The sequence below is a fragment of the Bombina bombina genome, chromosome 3 (assembly GCF_027579735.1).
Source record: "Bombina bombina isolate aBomBom1 chromosome 3, aBomBom1.pri, whole genome shotgun sequence".
Lineage (NCBI taxonomy): Eukaryota > Metazoa > Chordata > Amphibia > Anura > Bombinatoridae > Bombina > Bombina bombina.
In genome coordinates this window covers 26,397,636-26,412,454 of record NC_069501.1, presented here as the reverse complement: position 1 = coordinate 26,412,454, position 14,819 = coordinate 26,397,636, and the positions used below count along the sequence as shown (strand labels likewise).

The following is a 14,819-nucleotide window of genomic DNA, read 5'->3' as shown; positions in this document are numbered from 1 at the left end:
GGTCCTACTCTAAATCCTTTTGCCACAGAGGGCTGAAACATTCCTGCTTTTACTCTTCATAATAGAATGAGACTCCCTGGCTTTTTATTCACAACTCTTTAACACTGTAATGAGCACACCTGAACTTGGGTGGGGTGCTTAAACCAATGGGAGATGGTCAGTCTCCCTGGTAATTTTAAATACAAATACAAAATTTGTTTTTTTAGCACACCTTACAAAAAGTTTAAATCAACATCTGGGAGTGCTGCCAATATGACCCAGTAATTACACAAACAAAGAGGTATCCGCGCACATCCATTTTCAAAAGCACAACATATTTTTTACTGCTGCAAAAAATTGCCTACATATACATCAAGAGACAACTATCTTTTTTTAAATAATATTGGGAACTTAGTCACACAATATGGCCATATTTTGCTTAGCCAGTCACCGCTTACAAGGTGCCCCAATTCGACTGGTCCTACTCTAAATCCTTTTGCCACAGAGGGATGAAACATTCCTGCTTTTACTCTTCATAATAGAATGAGACTCCCTGGCTTTTTATTCACAGAGTAGGACCAGTCGAATTGGGGCACCTTGTAAGCGGTGACTGGCTAAGCAAAATATGGCCATATTGTGTGACTAAGTTCCCAATATTATTTAAAAAAAGATAGTTGTCTCTTGATGTATATGCAGGCAATTTTTTGCAGCAGTAAAAAATATGTTGTGCTTTTGAAAATGGATGTGCGCTGATACCTCTTTGTTTGTGTAATTACTGGGTCATATTGGCAGCACTCCCAGATGTTGATTTAAACTTTTTGTAAGGTGTGCTAAAAAAACAAATTTTGTATTTGTGTATATATATATATATATATATATATATATATATATATATATATATATATATATATATATATATATATATATATATATATATATATATATATGTATATATGTATGTGTGTGTGTGTATATTTATATAAGTGTTTAGTGAAGAACCCCTTCTTCTGACAAACAGTGTTCAAAACAAACTTATAAAGGCCTGTTATGCCCTCCCGCACACAATTAACCAATCGGAAAGCAACGTGTGCAAATGGTAACAACTAAGCATGTGTGAAACTGTCAAACTCAATTATCAAAATTAATTCAAATACAAAACAGATCCTTATGTGATAATTAATCATAAGTTGCATAATGTAGTGTTCATCAGTGTATAACAAGTGACTCCAGGATGCATCAGCAGTGCTCCATTCTATAAAAAAACACAGAATAAGCATAGAAAAAAAACATATGATCCACTGACCTAATTCAAACCTCATTAAAACTGCCTCCTTATTGGACCATGCAAACGCACCTCCCGGTCACATAGTCCCACTAATTGTAAACACGAGAGTTGAGCACATGCCCCCTCATAGTGCATGATAACCGGAGGGTGTCTAGTTATTGACACCGCCCATTGGCGTGGCTAGCACCCAATGACACGCAAACAGCATAAATATCTGTCGCCAACCTTTAATCCAGATCATCCAATGTAAGGGAAACATACTTATACACACATCCACTGTCAAACACCCATGTGCAACAGACTGAAAGGCGTTGATTATCTCCTTCTCTATTATGCCATGTGATAGGACCTCCTCTGACAATACCATTGGTTGCTGTAAGCATTACCAAGGTAACGGGACGAATGGAGAGTCAAAAATCAAAATGAAAAACAAACACGTCATATGGGACAACCCTAATAAGAGGCTGGTGTCAGCACTCCTGTGTCCTGATCGATCAAGAGGAATAATGGGGTCATCAGACCGAAAATAATCCCCTAGTGGAATATCATAACACTATTATGACTTTTGCCACAGATTATAGCTCTGAGTATAATCAAATATGTAGCATCATAAAGAAGCATTTCAGATTGTTAATTGCAGCGGATAGACTAGTGGATTGTGTGAGAAAGGGATACGGTGCTCATATCGAGTTCCTGGGCAATTATATCTCACCCACAGTGTAAAGTAAACCCCAGGATAGGACAAGTTCCTGGTTAACAAGTAATGGCATGTATAGGTGGCACCAGGTGTAGACCATTTGACTACATAATAGTTTCTGATTCCTTCACATCCACTGTCACGGATTAACTATTTAAATTGTACATCAAGTTATGGGATATATCTGATAACGTGAATTGTGTAAGGTCCAATATGTTGGGCTCACGACACGAGACATTGGATCTAGAATAATAGAACATCTTTCCACAATTAATGAAGTCCTCCTCTCCTTTGATGCAGCATTTTGTACACAAACATGACAAAGAACAGGCTTCAGATGGCAAGACATTGACAAAGTACTGCATCCAAAACGTGGAGGAGATGGACAAGAGCTTTTGGAGCAAAGGGAAATGTTGTGGATTTTTAAACTGTCCACCAGGGTGCCCCTAGGTTTAAACACAGAGTATGATTTAATTAATTACTGGGAGAAGCTTTAGAGGATACAGAACCTATAAAACCATCAAACTATTGGTCACAATCCATTGGCTGTTATAATTGTGCATATATCATAGTTTATGTAGAGATACGCTTGAATGGGACTATCTAGTAGGGAGGGAGGTAACTGCGTGTTATGGCCAAAAATTATAAATCGTTGTCCCACAGGTGTTATAGAATTATTCCATATACCAGGACATGGTTAATGTATTCTTCATGCTTGCTACTATTATTATATCCTTTTTACTGTCATTGTAATATGCATATTATCATGTGTTACCCTAATGCAAGATCGTGTTTGCCAGACAATAATATCAATATAACAACTATGTAATTGCATAGCATACAATACTGTCAGAATTGATGCATGCAATATCAGGGTTATCACAATATGATATACCTTTTTAGCCTCATATACCTATAGTAACTGATTGCCAGAATAGAAGGAATATATACAAGACATTCAGTTGTTAATTCTAAAAGTGAGGTGTGTCTCCTTTTAACCAATGGGTTTTTAGTACACCCTTTTTAAGATGGAGTGCATAGTATGCTTTAAACCGTTATGAGTACGGCTTAGAGCCGAAACGCGTTTCTGGATGCTATTTGTTTACTTGACCATGGACTTTTAATTAATTTGAACCAATAAAAGTGACGTTTTATTTTGACAGCTGCTTCCTCTTTTCATTTGGATATATATATAAAATTTGAATTGTTTGTGGGTAGCTCTTCTTCACTTCCCTTAAGATGATATAGCGGTGATTCAGCCATCTTAAACTTGTACATATTCCTCTCTAATAGCTAAATACTGTATATATTTATATATGCACCATAATATTCACACCTAAACTACTTGCTATACCCACTGCTATTGCAAGGAATGTTTTTCCTATTTTGATTTTTGACACAACTGACTGTCCGCCTTAAGAGATCGAATGATTAGAGACATGAGGGAGAGGGCACAATAATACACAGAAATAGCAGAATTAACCTTAAGCCTCTGTAGAAAGTCTAAGTGCAGCAAAATAAATGATGCCTACTGCCTTAACCCCTTAACAACCACAACTCAGTGTTGTGCTGCTATTGGTGGTTATACTATACAAGACTCCACTATCTCTCTCTTTGCTGTGTGCTGTGACTACGGTCTAGGATGATGCAGAAACCAATGTACCTCTGTCCCTAGGTTCTGTTATTGGTTCCTATACTGTCAGACTCCAATGTCTCCTGGATTGTACCATTGGTTTTCAGACCTTCCCAGACATTACTGTTTCTCCATTCTGGGTGATACAAGTGTAATTTGACCAGACCCACCAATTAGTTTCTTCTGGCTTGTGTCTTTGACTCCACTGACAAACCCTTATGTGTATGGTGGTGTAATTGTTTCCTTGTCTTTCTCATACACTTATCTGTATGGTGGTATAACTGATTCCTTATCTTTCTCATACCCTTATGTGTATGGTGGTATAACGGATTCCTTGTCTTACTCTCACCCTTATGTGTATGGTGGTATAACTGATTCCTTATATTTCTCATACCCTTATGTGTATGGTGGTATAACGGATTCCTTATCTTTCTCATACACTTATGTGTATGCTGGTATAACTGATTCCTTATCTTTCTCATACCCTTATGTGTATGGTGGTATAACTGTTTCCTTGTCTTTCTCATACCCTTATGTGTATGTTGGTATAACTGATTCCTTGTCTTTCTCATACCCTTATGTGTATGGTGGTATAACTGATTCCTTGTCTTTCTCATGCCCTTATGTGTATGCTGGTATAACTGATTCCTTATCTTTCTCATGCCCTTATGTGTATGCTGGTATAACTGATTCTTTATCTTTCTCATACCCTTAGGTGTATGCTGGTATAACTGATTATTTTTCTTTCTCATACCCTTATTTGTATGGTGGTATAATTGATTCCTTATCTTTCTCATACCCTTATGTATATGGTTTTATGGCTGATTCCTTATCTTTCTCATACCCTTAGGTGTATGCTGGTATAACTGATTCCTTGTCTTTCTCATACTCTCTATCACTGTTTAATTAAATGTGTGTCCTCTGCTATCTTCTCTCCCCCCCCCCGTGCTTTGTCCCTCTTTACTTAATATGTCACCACCTCTCACCCCATAATGCTTTCTGCTGTCTTTAGTAAAGCTGCAGTTTATGGCAGAGAGCTACAGGGAGCCTTAGTTTGTAGGTCAGTGATTTAACTGCATCAGCTCTGGGGGAGCAGTAGGCTTTGGTTTGAGCAGTAGAACATAAAGACAATAATAATGGCAATAAAGATGTTAATTCATTTACTAAAAAAATATAACTTTTAACCCCTGGTTACCAGAGAGCTGTAGGGAAGTATTAGTCTATTGCTTCCCTTTCGGACAGCTAGGTGCCTGCTGAAGCTCTCCTGGCACTTTGTCTGATTCTGTGCCCCATCTGATCCTGGCGGGCAACTGGTGTAGCGGTTAAGCACAGTTAATGAGGGGTTATTTAGCCTTGTTACTATCTGTTACATACACTGGTGCAATGTAGTTAGGAGAGAGTTAACCAGCTATACAGTAAGCTCTGCCCTAAATCCAACTCTGCTTTCCCAGCATGAAATTGATATGTAAATCTTCAGACGTGTTGCTGTTAACTACTTTGAGGTGCGCTGTAACAAGCCAGTGTGCTGGTGCTGCGTCTTGGCAACAAACAGCAAGGTAGAGGTTAATAGGTGTTTTTGAGAGTAATTATTTGCATACATTAGTATGCCTATCCCCACTGTCTGTGTAAAATGAGCAATGCAAGTGCTATAGTAGGGATATTTTGGGCGGCAGCAGTGACAGATACTGTGCACCCCCCAAGATTCATTGGTATTCACATAATGATTTACTGAAAATGAACTGGTTCCCATCACTAAATAAAATAAAGCTGCCTTTGCTCTTTCTGAGACTTACGGGGGTGAAAGTTGAGGGTGACTAAGTGTTTTTTCACATGTGAAAATCTTTTACCTTTTATTTTTCTCTGAGAAGTCTAGAAAAAAAAAACTTCTCTAAAACAGTGGTTGCCAACCGCGGTCCTCAAGGACCCCCAACAGTCCTGGTTTTCATTATAGCTAAACCAGTGCACAGGTGAAGTAATCAGCTGATCTGTAACCAACCTGCTCTCATCCATCAGCTGATTATTTCACCTGTGTACTGGTTCAGCTATAATGAAAACCAGGACTGTTGGGGGTCCTTGAGGACCGCGGTTGGCAACCACTGCTCTAAAAGATACCGAAGCTTAACCTTTTTTGTTTTTAAAATACTAAGACACATTTATTCAGTTACTTTTCCTTTCCGGCATTTTGCACGTCTCACTTTTCTTTGTTTTTCTCCCACCAGGTGCGGTCTGGTCACGTATAGTTCGTGTTCCCACTGGTCCGCTTTTCCGGGTTGCAGGCACAGAAGTCTCCATCCCCTGTAATGTTAGTGATTATGAGGGTCCCCGTGAGCAGAACTTTGAATGGAAATTTTCCAACACTGGGAATACTCCTCTGGAAGTGCTTAGCACCTGGGACCCCGGATTCTCAAACTCATTGTATAAAAGTAGAGTGAGATCCAATGATATCCAGTTACTGAGGGTCAGCAGCAGCGCAGTGATGCTACGTATCAAGCAGGTGACGCCATCTGACGAAGGAGCGTACATCTGCTCTACGCCCAGCACAGATGCGACCTACAGTGGGAATTATGAAGACAGCGTTGTCCTGAAAGGTAAATACGCATGGGGCAGGGAAACTGCATGTTAATGAGTTGGACATTTATGACATGCTCCAGATGGTGGGGGCCACAGTGTTAAATCTGAACAAATTAACTTGATCGGGGGCAGCCTGACATAGTCTATCCTTGTTGCTTTCCTGCAGCTTTATTGTATACCTTGTAAGAGCAGAAGGATAAGAAATTATATAAAAGAAAACCTTGATTTCTTTTACAAGATATGACGAGTCCACGGATTTCATCCTTCTGGGATATCGCCTCCTGGTCAGCAGGAGGAGGCAAAGAGCACCACAGCAGAGCTGTATATATAGCTCCTCCCTTCCCTCCCACTCCAGTCATTCTCTTTGCCTGTGTTAGTGATAGGAAGAGGTAAAGTGAGGTGTTTAGTTTCTTCAATCAAGAGTTTATTATTTTTAAATGGTACCAGTGTGTGCTATTTTTCTCAGGGCTAGAGCTACAGGCTTTAATCAATGGACTGGGGAGACTTTCATTCTTTCAAGTGACTCCCATATTGATTGCTGCCCTGCTGATGGTCTTAGCAGATATTATCTAAGACCCTGTTTGTCCACACAGATTTGCTGGAGGTGAGGAAAAGAACATCTTCATTGTGTGGGACAGCCTCATACTGCGTTCAGTATTAAGGTATGTACAGTCATTTACTTCTGGGGAGACTGTAGTATCTCAGAACAGACTGGCACTTATTCCCTATACTGGGAAGGGGTAATCAATTTGCACAGGGTAAGATTGTGTGCATGGGTATCCCCTCTTTATTAGGTGAAGTACAGCAGGTGCTATCAGGACCCTAATAAAGGTTTAATCAGGTGGATGTGTTCAGGGGCTTGACGCTGGGAGATTGTGGCAGCTAATTGTCCTGACATTAACTTTTAATGATTTAATGGTTGGACAGGAGAGTGTGTTTTGTGGGGGCACATTGACAACTCTTATCTTGTTGATTGCATGGCTTCGGCCAAATTGGTTTCCGACATTTTTATTCCCATGCGGTTCTTACTAAAATATTATTCAGGAGGCCGGGGACTTAATTCCGCCCACGATGGGCGGGGCTTAGCGTTTCGCGCGCTGAGACGCGCACTTGCTTTCCGGATCCTGACTGTTGAGAGGTTCTTAGAGCTCCGGTGTGGCCTAAGACTGCTTGTGTTAGCAATCTCTCAAGCGGTTTTAGGAGCGCCGTTCACGGAGGTCTATTCAGGGACTCGTGGGGGCAGGTAGGCACCGCAGCAGAGCTGTGGCGAGGTGCAGTGTTTAAATTAGTCTATAAGGCTTTATACATAATTGACTGTACAGAATACAGGACAACCTTCTAAAAGTCTTGTGGTGCTTCCCTGTTATTACATGTTTATTGCGGAGCAGTAAAAAACTATACGGTTTTAATTTTTAAAGGCACAGTACATCGCTTTTCAACAAATTTTCTAAAAGAGTTTGTTTTTAATCACATTTAAACAACCAATATTGCTATTGCTGGTTTGTTTATAATGGCTGACCTTCAGGAAAGTACATGTTCTATGTGTTTAGATGCCAATGTGGAACCCCCTATCCCTTTTTGTCCCTCATGTACTGAGAGGGCTTTACAGTTTAAAGAACAAATTTTCTTTAATACAAGTGTATCTAAGGATGTTTCTCAGCCTGATGAGACTCAGAGTATGCCGCAACTTTCTCCCCAAGCGTCACAACCTTTAACGCCCGCTCAGGCGATGCTGTGTTCTTCAACTGCGTCCACTTCATTCACTCTGCAGGATATGGCTGCAGTTATGTCATCCACTCTTACAGAAGTTTTATCTAAGTTGCCAGTTTTACAAGGCAAACGCAGTAGGACAGAGACCCATGTGGTCCCTGCGACTTCTGATGCTTTGATGGCTATCTCCGATGTACCCTCCCACGGCTCTGAATTGGGGGGGTAGGGAGGCCCTGTCTGAGGAGGAACTGTCTGACTCAGGAAGTGCATTGCCTCCGACAGATTCGGATGTCATGTCCTTCAGATTTAACCTTGAACACCTCCGTCTTTTGCTGCGAGAGGTTTTGGTGACTCTGGACGGCTGTGACTCTATTGTGGTCCCACCAGAGAAATTGAGTAAGATGGACAAATACTTAGAGGTTTGTTAATAAAGAAAAAGTACCAGCGCTCAAGTTGGATCGCAATGTCCAAACTCACTGTTGTAAAGAGTGAAATAGAACTGTGTGTGTCTCAATGTACACTCCTGGGAGGTGTATATACTCCCTTCTATTTAGATATTCCCTGGCTAATTAGAGTATCTAAAAACCAATATTTATGACGGGAATAGTGCAGCAAGAAGGTAAGATCCCAGTGTACCCCTTACACTGTGAAAAATGGAATATAAAGAGAACAAATCATATGTACTTTTCAAAGTCTGTTGTAAACAATTAAAGTTCAAAAGGATGTAAAATGTAGTCTATTCAGGCAAGGATAAGGTATAGGTATCCTCTTACCGGATATTACTTCAATCTTATGAGGTAATGTATGGTCACGTAGGGATTGTGGTAGTTAGGTGGTCCGTGGTTCAAACAGTGTCACTGTAGAGGTTAAAGACTTCGATGCTGGCTTGTGTATGGTATTCTCCTTTCGGAAACTTCCAAGACCTTGTATAGTGGACTTGGTACCTCTTGTTGGTATGGTATTTTTCGTCAGCCGGTCTTTCTCCGATTTCTCAGTGGGAGGTATTGTAGAAAGAAAGAAGAAGAAAATACATAGCGTGATACTAAAAAAGAACTAAAAACCCCAAAAGAGTACCTGGTGTGCTGTGAACGATCCGACCGTCTGCAGCAAGTCGGATATGAGACACAGCACCACTGACCGGCTCCGATAGAGCGAGGGAGGTCTCATTGATGGAGCGGGCGTGTGAGCGGTGAAAACAAAGGGAGCCGGTTTGCGTTTCAAATGAGCGAGGAGAAACAGTATTGCCACACCTGCCAGTGGTCAGTGGTGCTGTGTCTCATATCCGACTTGCTGCAGACGGTCGGATCGTTCACAGCACACCAGGTACTCTTTTTGGGTTTGAGTGGTGACCCACAATTTATTGCTGTAAGACACTGGTAATATCTATAGTACTATTGTTACTAAGTGCTCTGTGCCTGTCACTACTGAACAATAGTACACTTTTGCTTTTTTGCTACAACATCCTTTGCCGCATTAATCAGATACTATTACCTGGTTTTTATCGATATACCATTAAGAATTCTTTGTGTGATATCCTTGGCATAACGCCTCTTCAGATTACCCTGCTCCTAAACCCCTGTTTTTAAGGAACATTGACTTTGACATGGTTGGATTGTGGAATTATACTTACCCTGATTAAGTGAGTTCTTCATGCAATTATCCAGAAGTGTTCCTTGCCTACATATATCTTGATGTGACAATACTTACCTCATATATGATTGAGGGTACAAAATGTGAGTGCAATTCCTATCTTTTAGAGTGTAAATAAACATTATTTTTAAACCGTATCACGCTATATATTTTCTTCTTCTTTCTTTCTACAATACCTCCCACTGAGAAATCGGAGAAAGACCGGCTGACTAAAAATACCATACCAACAAGAGGTACCAAGTCCACTATACAAGGTCTTGGAAGTTTCCGAAAGGAGAATACCATACACAAGCCAGCATCAAAGTCTTTAACCTCTACAGTGACACTGTTTGAACCACGGACCACCTAACTACCACAATCCCTACGTGACCATACATTACCTCATAAGATTGAGGTAATATCCGGTAATAGGACACCTATACCTTATCCTTGCCTGAATAGACTACATTTTACATCCTTTTGAACTTTGTTTACAACAGACTTGAAAAGTTTATTTTTCTGTATTTTTGATTTTCCTTGTTGCGCAGAAGTACATATGATTTGTTCTCTTTATATTCCAAATACTTAGAGGTCCCTTCTTATTCCGATGTTTTTCCGGTTCCTAAGAAAATTTCGGAAATTATTGCAAGGGAATGGGAAAGACGGGGTATCCCGTTCTCCCCTTCCCCTATTTTTAAGAAAATGTACCCTATAGCTGACACCGTTCGGGACTCTTGGCAGACGGTCCCTAAGGTGGAGGGAGCTATCTCTACCCTGGCGAAGCGTACGACTATCCCTACGTGGACAGTTGTGCTTTCAAAGACCCCATGGAAGAAGTTGGAGGGTCTTCTCAAAAAACTCTATGTTCATCAAGGGTTTTTATTTCAACCGGCGGCCTGCATTGTAACAGTCACGACTGCGGCTGCTTTTTGGTTTGAGACTCTAGAAGAGTCTCTTAGAACTGAGACCTCTTTAGAGGAAATACAGGACAGAATTATGGCCCTTAAGCTGGCTAATTCTTTTATTACGGATGCTTCCTTTCAGATCATCAAATTAGCGGCTAAGAGTTCGGGATTCTTCATCTTAGCATGAAGAGCTTTATGATTAAAATCTTGGTCTGCAGATGTATCCTCTAAATCCAAACTTTTGGCTATTCCTTTCAATGGTAAGACCCTATTCGGGCCTGACTTGAAAGAAATAATTTCTGATATTATGGGAGGTAAGGGTCATCTCCTCCCTCAAGACAAAACATCTAAGCAAAGGGGACGACAGAGTAATTTTCGTTCCTTTCGTAATTTCAAAGGAGTCCCCCCTTCCTCTTCTGCTAAACAGGAAGGGAATTATTCACAAGCCAAGCCCACCTGGAGATCCAACCAGGCTTGGAACAAAGGTAAACAACCCGCTGCTGCTGCCAAGACAGCATGAAGGGGCGGCCCCCGATCCTTTACCGGGTCTAGTTGGGGGCAGACTTTCTTTGTCCAGGCTTGGATAAGAGACGTTCAGGATCCCTGGACACTAGAAATCGTGTCTCAAGGGTATCAGTTGGAGTTCAAAAATTCCTTCCCAAGGGGAAGGTTTCTTCTTTCACGATTGTCTGTAGACCAGATGAAGAGAGGCGTTCTTAAGTTGTGTAAGAGACCTCTCCACTATGGGAGTAATTTGTCCCGTTCCCATACAGGAACAGGGGCAGGGTTTTATACTCAAATCTTTTTGTGGTTCCCAAAAAAGAGGGAACGTTCCAACCAATTTTAGACCTCAAGAGTCTAAATAAGTTTCTCAGAGTTCCATCCTTCAAGATGGAGACTATTCGGACAATTCTTCCATTGATCCAGGAGGGTCAATATATGACTACCGTGGACTTAAAGGATGCATATCTTCATATTCCTATCCACAGAGATCATCACAAGTTCCTGAGGTTTGCCTTTCTGGACAAACATTTTCAGTTCGTGGCCCTTCCTTTCGGGTTGGCCACGGCACCCAGAATCTTCACAAAGGTTTTAGGGTCTCTGCTGGCGGTTCTCAAGCCGCGGGCCATTGCAGTGGCACCGTATCTGGACGATATTCTGATCCAGGCGTCGTCTTATCAGCTGACAAAGTCTCATACCGACATTGCTCTATCCTTTCTAAGGACTCACGGGTGGAAGGTGAATCTAGAAAAGAGTTCACTAATTCCACAGACAAGGGTTCCTTTCCTGGGAACTCTAATAGACTCTCTATCCATGAAAATCTTTTTGACGGAAGTCAGAAAGTTAAAGATTCTGAATACATGCCGATCCCTTCAGTCCAATCCTCGGCCATCAGTGGCTCAGTGCATGGAGGCAATTGGATTGATGGTGGCTGCAATGGACATCATTCCGTTTGCTTGTTTTCATCTCAGACCTCTACAACTGAGCATGCTCAGACAATGGAATGGCGATTATGCAAATTTGTCTCCTCAGATCTGGGACGTGCTTCCGCAGACCCTCATGGGTGATAGTGACAACGGACGCAAGCCTACTAGGATGGGGTGCAGTCTGGAATTCCCTGAAGGCTCAGAGTGTGTGGACTCGGTTGGAGTCTCTACTTCCCATCAATATTCTGGAGTTGAGAGCAATATTCAATGCGCTTCAGGCTTGGCCTCAGTTGGCTTTGGCCAAATTCATCCGATTTCAGTCAGACAACATCACGACTGTGGCTTACATCAATCATCAGGGAGGAACAAGGAGTTCCTTCGCGATGACAGAAGTATCCAAGATAATTCGGTGGGCAGAGGCTCACTCTTGTTATGTCAGCAATCTACATCCCAGGAGTGGACAACTGGGAAGCGGATTTTTTGAGCAGACAGACGTTTCATCCGGGGGAATGGGAACTCCATCCGGAGGTCTTTGCCACCCTAATTCTCAGATGGGGCAGACCGGAACTGGATCTTATGGCGTCTCGTCAGAATGCCAAGCTCCTGAGATACGGATCCAGGACCATGGATCCTCAGGCCGAACTGATAGATGCCTTGGCCGTTCAACCTAGCTTATGTGTTTCCACCGTTTGCTCTCCTTCCCCGGGTGATTGCTCGAGTCAAACAGGAGAGGGCTTCGGTGATTCTCATCGCTCCTGCATGGCCTCGCAGGACTTGGTATGCCGATCTGGTGGACATGTCCTCTCTACCGACGTGGAAGCTTCCATTGAGGCAGGACCTTCTCATTCAGGGACCCTTCCATCATCCTAATCTAATTTCTCTGCAGCTGACTGATTGGAGATTGAGTGCTTGATTTTATCTAAGCGAGGGTTCTCTGATGCGGTCATTGATACCTTGATCCGGGCGCGCAAGCCTGTTACTAGAAAGATTTACCATAAGATATGGCGTAAATATCTTTATTGGTGCGAATCCAGGGGCTAATCATGGAGTAAGATTAGGATTCCTAGGATTTTGTCCTTTCTCCAAGAAGGATTGGAGAAAGGGTTATCAGCAAGTTCCTTAAAGGGACAGATTTCTGCTTTATCTATTTTGCTACACAAACGTCTGGCAGATATTCCGGATGTACAATCTTTTTGACAGGCTCTGACTAGGATCAGGCCTGTGTTTAGACCTATTGATCCTCCTTGGAGTTTGAATCTAGTTCTTAAGGTTCTTCAAGGGGTTCCGTTTGAACCTATGCATTCCATAGATATTAAGTTATCATCTTGGAAAGTTTTATTTTTGGTTGCTATTTCTTCTGCTCGCAGAGTTACTGAGCTTTCAGCATTACAATGTGATTCTCCTTACCTTATTTTTCATTCCGATAAGGTAGTGTTACGTACCAAACCTGGTTTTCTTCCTAAGGTTGTTTCCAACAAAAATATTAATCAGGAAATCAGTATTCCTTCATTGTGTCCTAATCCTTCTTCTAAGAAGGAGAGTCTGTTACATAACTTGGACGTGGTCCGTGCCCTGAAGTTTTACTTGCAGGCGACTAAAGAATTTCGTCAATCATCTTCATTATTTGTTGTCTTTTCTAGGAAAGCGTAGGGGTTAGAAATCTACGGCTACCTCTTTCTTTTTGGCTGAAGAGTATCATCCGTTTTGCATACGAGACTGCTGGACAGCAGCCTCCTGAAAAAATTACGGCTCATTCTACTAGGGCTGTGGCTTCCTTATGGGAATTTAAAAATGATGCTTCTGTTGAACAGATTTGCAAGGCTGCAACTTGGTCGTCTCTTCAAGCTTTTTCCAAATTTTACAAATTTGATACTTTTGCCTCGTCCGAGGCTGTTTTTGGGAGAAAAGTTCTTCAAGCAGTGGTGCCTTCCGTTTAGGTTCCTGTCTTGTCCCTCCCTTTCATCCGTGTCCTATAGCTTTGGTATTGTATCCCATAAGTAAGGATGAAATCCGTGGACTCGTCATATCTTGTAAAAGAAAAGGAAATTTATGCTTACCTGATAAATTTATTAATTTTACGATATGACGAGTCCACGGCCCACCCTGTCATTTTCTAAGAGAGGTCTTTATTTTTGTTAAACTTCAGTCACCTCTGCACCTTGGCTTTTCCTTTCTCTTCCTAACTTCGGTCGAATGACTGGAGTGGGAGGAAAGGGAGGAGCTATATATACAGCTCTGCTGTGGTGCTCTTTGCCTCCTCCTGCTGACCTGGAGGCGATATCCCATAAGTAAGGATGAAATCCGTGGACTCGTCATATCGTAAAATAAATAAATGTATCAGGTAAGCATAAATTTCCTTTTATTTTTCTTTCATAAGGTAGTGAGAGTCCATGAGCTGTAGCTTCTGGGATTAAACTCTAGTCTACAAGGAGGGAGGTAAAACTTCCAACCCACCAAAAGCAATCCCTCCCACTTCCCTCTACCTCCCAGTCGTGGTTTTGTGTCCAATCCACAGGAGTCAGGTGAAATATTGAGGTACTAGAGATTCATTGTGGAAAGTGGTGCTCGGATTTGAGTGAGGACCATTTCCCCCTTAGAGATCCCAGAATAGGACAAAGGGTAGAAAAGGAGAACCACGTAATTCTGTTGTGGGAAGCCTGCCAGAGGTGTCTATTTAATCCTCCAGCCCCCTTATTTTGGTCTCATCGAGGTACTTCCTAATATTAATACTTGGTTAGTTTATACTCACCTGGATGAGCTTGGCTACTGGTAGCAGGACTCTTGCAGCTGGATAAGCACGGCTACTGGTAGCAGGACTCTTGCAGCTGGATGAGCTTGGCTATTGGTAGCAGGACTCTTGCAGCTGGATAAGCACGGCTACTGGTAGCAGGACTCTTGCAGCTGGATAAGCATGGCTACTGGTAGCAGGACTCTTGCAGCTGGATAAGCACGGCTACTGGTAGCAGGACTCTTGCAGCTGGAT

General features: G+C 41.9%; 1 protein-coding gene across 1 annotated transcript in view; it reads left to right on the top strand.

Moving 5' to 3' along the window:
* Window positions 1-14,819, top strand: part of PTGFRN (prostaglandin F2 receptor inhibitor) — a 188,335-nt gene that overhangs the window by 87,121 nt on the left and 86,395 nt on the right. The window contains exon 2 of the mRNA XM_053705760.1: window positions 5,814-6,182. Coding sequence (XP_053561735.1) covers window positions 5,814-6,182 — 369 coding nt within the window. The remainder of the gene's footprint in view (window positions 1-5,813; window positions 6,183-14,819) is intronic.